Raw genomic sequence first — 11384 nt, forward strand, 5'->3', positions numbered from 1 at the left:
AACACTGCCCAGAGGAAGCAATAAAAAAATTCATGCAATCGGCTCTGAAATTGACACAGGACAGCGTATCTGTCCACCTATCTGTCTATTTACATGCTCAAATGTGTGTTGTCGTTCTTTCAAGCCACAGCCGTCGTCCTCTTCCCTCCTCTCCCAAGACAGCAAAGAGCCTGATGAAGACAAATCTTCAGAAAAAGTTCGTCATCATTGTGTGTTATTTGCATTTAAACATCTTGGTTATCTTTGTGGAGCAATAAAGCCATGTCTGGTAATTGAAATGTCCCACTTTCAGTCCCTGGCTCCTCTGTACATTTTGTCAAAGGCTCACTGACTTGGACACTAACTCCAGATTGCTCTGGATCAGCAAGTTGGCAACTTACAAGGTTGCCTCCTCCATCAAACTATGAATGTGTGTGTTTGGATGGGTCATGGGTGAATATGAGGCATACATTGTAAAGCAGTTTGGACAATAGTGATATAAACAGGCAGTCCGTTTGCCATTTACATGTTTACGTCTACTGAATGGCACATGTTCCTTTGTAATTATTTACAGTGTATATACAGAAATGTTTTAATGAATATAGGTGATGATTTTTAGTAGCCTATTTAAAATAATCTAAAGACACAAGGGTTGCTGTAAATAAGTGTTTTAAGAAATATTGTAGTAATCAATCACACCATCATCACCACCACCATTATGCTGATCCTAAATTATATTCACCAAATAGAAACACTACGTATTGTGAAAACAGTTATGGGAACTCTATTACTAATTGCATCTTACCGTAATTCAACCTTAAAAAGCATTTTTAATTGTAGTGATAGCTTTACTACTTATTGTCATTTGACAGTTTTTTAGTGGTATGGCTTGTATTTTAATATTAAATGTTCATTAAATGGCCAGAACTGAAAGTTAAATGTTGGTTTATTTTTGTACTGAAACTGCCTACATTCTTATATGCCATTATTACAATGAATTGATCACATCTTGTGTTATTAAGGGTACATGAAGTTAATATTGTCATACCTGTGTTGAGTACTGAATTATACCTTACTTTAAATTATTATTGCATACTTGGGCATCTGCATTACATTTCTCATTTCTAAATCTTTTCTTTATTCGTAAGCCAAGTAATAACACACCTTTTAAAGTACAAATGTTTAGAGCTTGTTATTAATGTACAGTGCAAGATAATAAGAAACATTAAAACATAAATATTTAATGGCACAGCAATAACATTGTGCATTATCTATAGGAAACCTGGAGCAACACATCAGAGGACGAGGGATTCATCAGGATCCCACTACCAAGAAATCCATCATTCTTTTTAACTGATAATAAAGAGTGGACTGTCTTAAAACAAAAAAGAAAACACAGAGGGTTTGCAGGAATGCAGTGGACCAACTTAATCTCTAAAGGAGTGAGGACCATCCACCCATTTTGCTCCATAGCCTTCAAGAGGCACAGGCTCAAACAAATGCCCAGAATTCTGGTGCCTGGGTTACTGCCGATTTCAGGGCTGCCCAGTCACTTTCACCGTGACTGTGGAGAGTGAGGACGACCTGAAGGCAACACTGGAGTTTCAAGGTGGGGAGTGTCTTCACAACAAAAGTGAGTTGAAACGACGACAAGTACGGGCAGAAGAGAGAGGAACAATTGGCCAGAGCCATGTATCTCGAGAAGTTGGCCAAAATAAATGACAATGTAATGGGGTCTGGGTGTAGGTGGCCAGATCAACTTGTGACTGCAGTGTCTATTCACCATGTCGGTACTGTGATGGTCCAATAACAAATAAGCAGCCATTTGAAAGCAGTTAATTCAAAAGTTATTGGGGTGTCACAAATTCTTGATGTAAGCATCTGGAAATAGTGAAGTTCAAAGAACACCCATCGGCCCCGAAATAACACCAAAAACTAGTCCACTGACAGCCCTGGCAAGAAAACATAGGCGTCAAACTGTTGTGTTTTAAATTCAGCACAGACCAAAATCAAATATTGAATACAAGATTAGCAAAATACATCAGAATATACAAAGATCGTGATGAACAAATTTACAGATATGGAGAGTAAAACAAGAGGGAAATGATCCACGGGGGCCAATGGTATAACAATCCTTCTGAAGTGGCCATTTGTCGGATTATCTAAATCAAACTTCATGATTTAAAAAAATAAATGGGCTTGTAATATACGCAGGCAAAAGACATTCAATGTCAAATTGATTTTATTTATATAGCTCAAAATCACAATCACATTGCAATCACAATGGGCTTTATAATCTGTACAATGAACAACATCCTCTGTCCTCCCTCTCCCAGGACAGACAGACATGCAATAGATGTCACATGTACAGAAAAGAACAAATCACAGTTTCATTGACAGAATATCTGATACAAATTATAATGTATGTGGATCCAGGAGACGACTGAGCAGACAAGGCACTGCCAAGTAGTGAAACAGGAGAGCGTTTTCTCTCAGCGATGGCGGTACCAGCCGGCCAGCTGATGTAGCGGAGCAGGGACAGCTGGGTTGGGGTCACTTGCAGGCAGGACACGTAAACTCCTGCTGCAAATTAGGTTCCCCCACACACACCCAGTGGAACCATAGGCTACATGTGTCGCATTCAATCTGAAAGAAGATATGCAAATGAGATTTTGGGAAAAATGACATCCACTCTTTAACTGTAGTCTTCCTACCCAGTCATCCACAGTTGTCTCCAAAGGGTCGCCGCCTCCTGTGTCCCTCCTCCCACAGAACCAACACAAATCTGCCATGTTGTCTATTAACAGATATTTCAATTTCACACTGGTTCAAGTGTATGCAGATTTCAGCTAGGTCGATAAATAGATTGAAGCTTACCAGATTGGTTGATCAGCGTAAGGGCCAATTCTGTCCGAAGGTGGTCAATTCCCACCTTTTCGACCGGGAAAACGATTGTCTGCTCCCTAAGGAGTAGCTCTGCAATCTTAAAGCACAGGTAACTGTCAGTGCGACTCAGTTCGCACACTTATAATGCTTCAAAGGGTACATAATCTTACTTTGCAGACAATCACACCACAGGATGTGGAATTTAACTGGCGTGGATGCTGGACTGTATTGCAGGTCCACCTTGAAATGTTGAGACCCTTTTTCCGCATGAAGGACCTAAAGCAAAAATAAAAGAAAACTGTTACATTTGTTACTTGCACATGCATAATAAATCCTGGATTTACTGACCTTGTTGAATCCCTGCACGGTTGTATCTGAGTGGGAGTGGCTCCAAAGGGGTCGACAATGATTGACCTCCTTTCCTTTGGATACATGGCCTTTTACAGATAGCATACCTCGATGCACTAGAATTGACTTGTGTGTATATAGTTGCATAAATGGCAGTCATCAAAATACACTTACGACCAAGGTCCAGTGTCGGTCCTTGCAGACAGCCCCAATGAGCACATCCCACTCTGATACGTCAAGCTGCAAGTGAGAATTTCAGATTTAAGATGTGTAATTGTAGTGAACACATTTGAAAACAACCATTATTCTCACCATTCTCATCCCCCCTTGATGTTCCATTCCAGATCGATGTCATCTCAAATGAGTCCACCACCTTCACCCTTGCAGGGATGGTTTTTGACACCACCTCCAGATATCCATTTAAGATCTGCACAAAGAATATTGAAATTATTAACTTATCAAGGAGGAAAAATCTGAAACAACTCACAAAACTCACTTCACTTACTACTTCCCTCCCAGGTGCCAGGCTTTGGAAATCGGCTGTGTAAAGCTTGTAAGGCCCCACCTTGGCCCACATGGCAGCCTGCAAGTACTGGTCCCATGTGCTGGGCCGCTTATGGGCCAGCTTGTTGAGGGACCTGACAATTATGCATATTAGTCAACTAAACAGCAGCCTTTTAATGTCACCAATTCAGTCTATACCATTCATGTCATGGGTGTATGATTACCTGCCAATATCACAATATGCATCCTATCTCTGGATGGTGCCATTTAGTTTCTCCACCAAGCCATTCGTTTGTGGGTGGTAAGGGGCACAGAAGCTTCTCTGAATCCCCAGGGAATCACAGAGTCTATGATTCACCTTAAATTCAATTTTGAAAATGATTCAGCATTTGCTGTATACTTGAGTGACATATACAGTGGGTACGGAAAGTATTCAGACCCCTTTAAATTTTTTACTCTGTTTCATTGCAGCCACTTGCTAAAATCAAAAAAGTTCATTTTATTTCTCATTAATGTACACTCAGCATCCCATCTTGACAGAAAAAAACAGAAATGTAGAAATTTTTGCAAATTTATTAAAAAAGAAAAACTGAAATATCACATGGTCATAAGTATTCAGACCCTTTGCTCAGTATTGAGTAGAAGCACCCTTTTGAGCTAGTACAGCCATAAGTCTTCTTGGGAATGATGCAACAAGTTTTTCACACCAGGATTTGGGGATCCTCTGCCATTCTTCCTTGCAGATCCTCTCCAGTTCTCTCAGGTTGGGTGGTGAACGTTGGTGGACAGCCATTTTCAGGTCTCTACAGAGATGCTCAATTGGGTTTAGGTCAGGGCTCTGGCTGGGCCAGTCAAGAATGGTCACAGAGTTGTTCCGAAGCCACTCCTTTGTTATTTTAGCTGTGTGCTTAGGGTCATTGTCTTGTTGGAAGGTGAACCTTCGGCCCAGTCTGAGGTCCTGAGCATTCTGGAAGAGGTTTTTTCCAGGATATCTCTGTACTTGGCCGCATTCATCTTTCCTTCAATTGCAACCAGTCGTCCTGTCCCTGCAGCTGAAAAACACCCCCATAGCACGATGCTGCCACCACCATGTTTCACTGTTTTTGTATTGGGCAGGTGATGAGCAGTGCCTGGTTTTCTCCACACATACCGCTTAGAATTAACGCCATAAAGTTCAATCTTGGTCTCATCAGACCAGAGAATCTTATTTCTCATAGTCTGGGAGTCCTTCATGTGTTTTTTGGCAAACTCTATGCGGCCTTTCATATGTCTTGCACTGAGGAGAGGCTTCCGTCGGGCCACTCTGCCATAAAGCCCCGACTGGTGGAGGGCTGCAGTGATAGTTGACTTTGTGGAACTTTCTCCCATCTCCCTACTGCATCTCTGGAGCTCAGCCACAGTGATCTTTGGGTTCTTCTTTACCTCTCTCACCAAGGCTCTTCTCCCACGATTGCTCAGTTTGGCTGGACGGCCAGGTCTAGGAAGAGTTCTGGTCATCCCAAACTTCTTCCATTTAAGGATTATGGAGGCCACTGTGCTCTTAGGAACCTTGAGTGCTGCAGAAATTCTTTTGTAACCTTGGCCAGATCTGTGCCTTGCCATAATTCTGTCTCTCAGCTCCTTGGGCAGTTCCTTCGACCTCATGATTCTCATTTACTCTGACATGCACTGTGAGCTGTAAGGTCTTATATAGACAGGTGTGTGCCTTTCCTAATCAAGTCCAATCAGTTTAATTAAACACAGCTGGACTCAAATGAAGGAGTAGAACCATCTCAAGGAGGATCAGAAGAAATGGACAGCTTGTGAGTTAAATATGAGTGTCACAGCAAAGGGTCTGAATACTATATAATATGTGATATTTCAGTTTTTCTTTTTTAATAAATTTGCAAAATTTTCTACATTTCTGTTTTTTATGTCAAGATGGGGTGCTGTGTACATTAATGAGAAATAAAATGAACTTTTTCGATTTTAGCAAATGGCTGCAATGAAACAAAGAGTGAAACATTTAAAGGGGTCTGAATACTTTCCGTACCCACTGTAAATGTTTCTCATATTTTTACCTGGTTTTTTAACTCTGTGCCCTGGTCTGTAAGCAGTCTCTGAGGTGCACCAAATGTGTATACAAAATCAAGAATACACTTGGTCACCTCCACTGCAGACTTACTCTTCAGAGGGTAGGCCTCTGCCCACTTTGTGAAATAATCAACCATTACACAAATGTATTGATTACCATCCTCTGTAACAGTAAGCCTCATCAGATCCATCCCCACCAGCTAAAATGGCTCTGAAACCTGAAAACAGCATAGGATAATAAGTAGGGCCGGGACTCGATTAAAAAAATTAATCTAATTAATTAGAGGCTTTGTAATTAATTAATCGAAATTAATCGCATTTTTAATCGCATATAAATATTTGACCTGAGAACAGTGACAGTTTTTCATATGGGTTTTGGTATACCATTGAATAATGACTGAATACATAAGCTTAAGCAACAAAACATTGTTTATTTTTTTTTCAAGGTGGTACTTAACCAAGACCAACAGACTAGGGATGAAAATTATTGATTAATTCATTAATCGTTAGTTGATGAAACATTCCATATGAACATTCCTTATACAGGACTCTACACTAGTTTGTTAGTTTATTTTTAGAGCACAGCACAATGAAAAATGTTTAAGTAACACGTTATTTGGTAAATGGTCTTTCCTGCCACTACACTATGATGATTACTGTATTTAACTACTTAAATCGCAGTAGCATAAATTGATTTGTTGAACTCAGCCTGATGTAAGTAAGGGATAATGTAATGTAACTATACATTATCCCGCTTATTACACGGCCTTACGAGTGAAATAAATAATAAATAATCACCTACAATGATTCAGCAGCGACAAGGATTTTTCGGTAAAGTTTTAACTTTCACTTTCAAGGCCGGCCTGAGAGAGGAGCTGGACAGCGTGCTGTGGTTGGTGTAACGCGTTGAAAGTCCAGCTGTCTTGCTTATGTTGCTATATGTTGCCAGGGCGGATCAGCGCGCCATCCCTAGCTGCTCTCATGTGTCCAGTCACAGACATGATCTGACGACTTTCAAGGCCGGCCTGAGAGAGGAGCTGGACAGCGGTGCTGTCTTGCTTATGTTGCTACTGCCAGGGCGCCAGTGTCGGCGGCTTTTTAACTTGTTAAATAATTGTGCTCCAGTATAATCGGTACGCCTGAAACTCATCCAGTGAGAAACGTTCGGCGATGCAAAAATAAGTGCGATTAAAATGCGTTAATTTTTTTTATGCGTTAATTTTTGTGTAATTAATGAATCTTAATTAAAGCGTTAAAGTCCCGGCCCTAATAATTTGACATCTGTACAAGAAGTAGTTGGTAGGTAAGCACATTTTGCTGCATGCGAGAGGCAGTTGCACAAGTAACCTCACTTGTACTGGCTTGTACTGTGTCTTTTCCCTAGACTTGCCCGCTTGGCCTGCCAGTCTGGACACTGGGCAACCTGAAGCCAAAAACTATTCAAATAAATGTGGCTCATAGGCCTTTGGTTTCAATAAGATACTGACTGTTTAATTCAAGCCAATGTATTGTTGCTTCAACTTGAAAGATTGTTTTGTTAAGTAGGCCTTAATGTCAAAAACTGAAGGGAAATTTGGGTGAGCCAACTTACTTACCCACTTACGGATGTCAGCCTCCATTCCAGGCCAGTAATAACGGCTGATAATGGCATGGTGTGTTTTTTCGACACCGCAGTGGGAGCCCAGTGGACTGCAGTGCATCTCCCTAAACACCAGGTCTGCCTCTGTGGCTGAGGTGACCACTTTGGCCAGGTGCTCCGTCTTGTCCTGTCTTCTTCTACATATGTAGTAAAGACCGTGCTCTGGACAAGAACAAGTCCTCAGTCTTTATACAACAGAACAGATGTACTTATTGTAAATGACGGTAGATCAATTCAATACTTACCCTTGAGCACATAAGTTGAAGCTCTTCTTTTTATACTATACCTCTGGTGTTTGGTCAGGCCATCGGGCAGAATGTTGTGGATTTTTAAATCCAGGATTTCTTTGAGAATCTTTTTGTCCATGACTTCTATTGTTTGCTTGTTTTTCAGTTACTAATCTCCCTACTTCCAACACCGATGCCATCTCTGCAAAGCCTTATATATATTCCCTCCTATTGTTTTCTAACGAGCCAATTGGAAGAGGCTTTGATTAATGCACCCAGAATTCACCTGGGCCTATTTTGGGGACAAACAAAGCCATACTAATACCCGTGTGTTTTTGATGGGTGTGGCGGAGCGCTGTTGAACGCCCGTCATTCCCTGACCGGCGCGCTCTCTCTCTGAGAGTGCCGGTGTCGGGGGCGCGCGCTGCGCCCTCATTGTTCCGGCGGAGCCAAGCTCCTTATCACCTGTTTCCCCGGCGGCCGCATCTCGCGGTCCAGCAGTGACATAAACTTTTTACCCTGAACTCTGTTCTCCCCTCCGTGGGTCGTCGAGGGTGCACACTCGGCGCCTACGCGACACATACACACACACACACACACACACACACACCTACCTACACACACGCTCACCTGCTGTTGCTGCGGAGGTCTGTCTCGGGTTCACGGGCCGAACCGAGGCAGTTCCGGGCCACGTCATAAGTAGCGCACTGTGGCGCGCTTCCATGGGTCAGGTGACCATGGACTAAACTATGTCTGTGTTAATTGTTTTGAAATATTGTTAATGTATGTGTTCTGTGGGAAAAGTGGCACAGATATATGAGGGGTTATTAGTGCCACAGTACTGGGGTTAGATTTAAAGGGGTTCTGTTAGTTTTGTGCTTTGTTTCCCAGTTTATGTTTCTTAACCCCTGTGTTTTGTTAATTGGTTTGCCCGGAGGGGGGGCCAAGGGGGTATTTAACGAGAGCTCGGCTCACTTGAAGGGAGAATTCGGCTGAGTGGCATGTGGATGACAGTTGCTGCCTGTTCCTTGTAAATATTTTTTTTACTCTGTCATATTGTAAATATTCCTGCGTTTTTTTTGTTGCTTTGCCACCTGTGGGTATTTTTGTCTTTGGGTTTTTGGTGTAATAAAAGAAAATCACCAAACTAAAGTTTGCCGACTGGGCCATCATCTTTCCAAACCAGCGTTTCAAAGTATCGAACCCCGACAATGGGTTTCTCAGCAATCACATATGGATAGTCCGACAGATTTAACGCCACAGACTTCACACTCACTAAGTATCATCCTGAGACTTTGATGATGACACCCTGTCAAAAGCTTTCGCCTCCGATATCCCTGGTGGGCGTGGCGGTGCAGTTAATTTTGATGACCCCCCTTATAGCTTTTCCCATTCTGTACGGACCCAATATGTCTATGCCTCGTACTTTCACTAACTCGTCCTACAGATTTAACACCACAGACTTCACATTCACTCAGTAGCATCCTTAGACCTTCAACAGCCTGTGTTGTGCTTGGTGGGCGTGGCGGTGCGGACGATTTTGGTCCTTGGCCATCGCGCAGGAAGTCCTTATAACTTCCACATACAATTTCCCATCTTCACCAAATTGGTCACACATGTAGAGGGGCTGGCCATGATTACGTATATGCATCAATACTGTGTTAAGTGTAAAAATTGGCTCTATAGCGCCCCCTGGAATATTTCTAACTTGAAGCCCCGCCTCCTACATGCATGTACATGAACAAAATTCGGTATACATATGTATCATTACCAGACGCACAAAAAACCCTCTTGGACGCATACCCTCAGTCCAACGGGAAGTCTGCCATTTTGGTTCAAAGTTCAGAACGTCGCCATTTTCTCCCATTTAAAACCCATTTTTATGCCTCGTAGCTTAACTAACTGGTCCTACAGATATCACACCACAGACTTCCTATTCACTCAGTAGCATCCTCGTACCTTGAAGATGATGGTTTATCAGTTTAACAGATTATTGATTATTTAAAAATCTATAATATTTCTATAACTAATTCTTCAGTACAGATGACATCTCATAAATTCTCAAATATAAGGAGTTTTGTCTGTGTGTCCCAAATTTGATGAAATATAACTTTGGTACATCAGATATGCAGATGTCAGTCATTTCAGACAAACACAGGACATGGCTGTCTGTACTGCCTTTCTCATCTTATCCAAACAGAGGTTCACTGCTGACACCAGGTGGAGTCACACCTTAAACTGTCCTGATGGTGCCACAGAGAGGCCTGGAGGAATGAACAAATTAATGCCATTTAAAGTATGCCAAGTAAGCTATTGACAGTTCCTGTTTCCAATAGCAGTGAATGTATACATTTATCACTGGATCACTTATATATACTATACTGAACAAAACAAAACAAAAAGTACTCTTTTGTCTTGATGACATGAGATATGGTTATCTACACACCACTGGGTGAAGTGTTGCAATGGTCTTGTGGCTGTGTCGTCAGAGTATTTGAGGTACGTGGTGATTGGTGATGGCCTGGTGCAGTCATTGGTGTAGAGTGTGTACAGGAATGTTCTCAGCACACAACTCTGCGGTGCTCCGGTGTCAGTGGTGAGTGTAGGTGATGTGGTTGTCAGTGAGGAAATTGTGAATGAGGTGGATCAGATGGGAGGGGGTGTTGAAATGGCATAGCTTCTGGATCATCAAATACCCTTGGATGGTGTTGAAAGCAGAGCTAAAGTCCACAAACAGAATATTGACAGAGTGACCTGGTGAGTCCAGGTGCTGAGGGAGGAGGTAAAGCAGGCAGGCCACAGCATCCTCTGTGCCCCTCCTAGCCTTATAGGCACACTGGAAGTGATCCAGCTGTGGGGTGACAACTGGCGAAATATTGTTCAGCAGCAGCTTCTCCAGGCACTTCGTTATTATGGAGTGATAATGCCCTCATTCATTTGACGTGAAGTGTTTTGAATACAAACTTGACTTTTTGTTGACTTCTACAGATGAACATTTAACATATTCATAAAGCGCCTGGAAGAGGGAGAGAGTTGCACAGCAGGAAACTCAGATAATATAATCCATGGCAGGTCTAACCTCATCGAGAAGAGATGCTAGTGTCCCAAAGTCCTCCGGACACACGGCTTGAAATGTCTGAAGTGTGATGAGCGATCTCTGTGCACAGCCACATTGCTTGTGTCTCTTCCAGCTGACATGTGTAAAGGATAAGGTCACCCAAAAATGAAAATTCAGTCATTATCTACTCATCCTCACGCAGATTGAAAGTTGGCTGAAGTTTCGTAGTCAACAAAACATTTCTGTGCTAAACATTATTGCGGCATTGTCCTAAAATACTGTAGTAAATGGTGATGGAGATCCCAAATTGACTTGAAACTAAGTGACACCCTTTTTAAAGCCATAACTTTCACTGCAGTTGCTAAGCTAAAAGACGTTCATCCACCCCGTCTGAAGTGGGTGCACAAGCTGCATGTCGAGGGTGTAAGTAACTTTTATTTTGCTGTGAAGCTCCATAAACTTTTTTGTGGATGACTGAACTTCACCCAACTTTCCTTCAGCGTGAGTCTGAGTCGATAATGTCTGAATTTGAATTTTCAAGTGAATTTATCCTTTAACCCTGGCACAAAGCTCAGGAACATGGGCAGGCGGTTCTTGACTGTCAGCTCAGGGGAAACTTTAATCCATGGGCCTATAATTGTTGTTCCATGATGTTTTCATGTTTACAGTT

General features: G+C 42.1%; 1 protein-coding gene across 5 annotated transcripts; it reads right to left on the bottom strand.

Annotated features, from left to right (window-relative positions):
* Window positions 1-1992: 1992 nt before the first annotated feature.
* On the bottom strand, window positions 1993-8223 carry LOC311249395 (uncharacterized protein). 5 transcript variants are annotated; one of them, XR_014621176.1, is made up of 6 exons: window positions 7675-8223; window positions 7386-7591; window positions 3710-3851; window positions 3526-3640; window positions 3388-3453; window positions 1993-3287 (listed from the first exon to the last, which is right to left on the bottom strand). XR_014621176.1 is itself a non-coding variant. In XM_084340406.1 (5 exons), exons 1-5 carry the CDS (start codon window positions 7684-7686, stop codon window positions 3449-3451), a joined length of 480 nt encoding a protein of 159 aa, XP_084196532.1. In that variant the 5' UTR covers window positions 7687-8223; the 3' UTR covers window positions 1993-3448. The 5 variants fall into 5 exon arrangements, 2 of the variants coding, with proteins under 2 accessions (XP_084196532.1, XP_084196531.1); XM_084340406.1 differs by having other exon boundaries at window positions 1993-3453; XR_014621177.1 differs by lacking the exons at window positions 7386-7591; window positions 7675-8223 and having other exon boundaries at window positions 1993-2625; window positions 2857-3453; window positions 3719-4158.
* Window positions 8224-11384: the final 3161 nt, after the last annotated feature.

This window comes from Pagrus pagrus (genome assembly GCF_965226575.1).
Source record: "Pagrus pagrus genome assembly, chromosome: 20".
In the NCBI taxonomy this organism is placed as follows: domain Eukaryota; kingdom Metazoa; phylum Chordata; class Actinopteri; order Spariformes; family Sparidae; genus Pagrus; species Pagrus pagrus.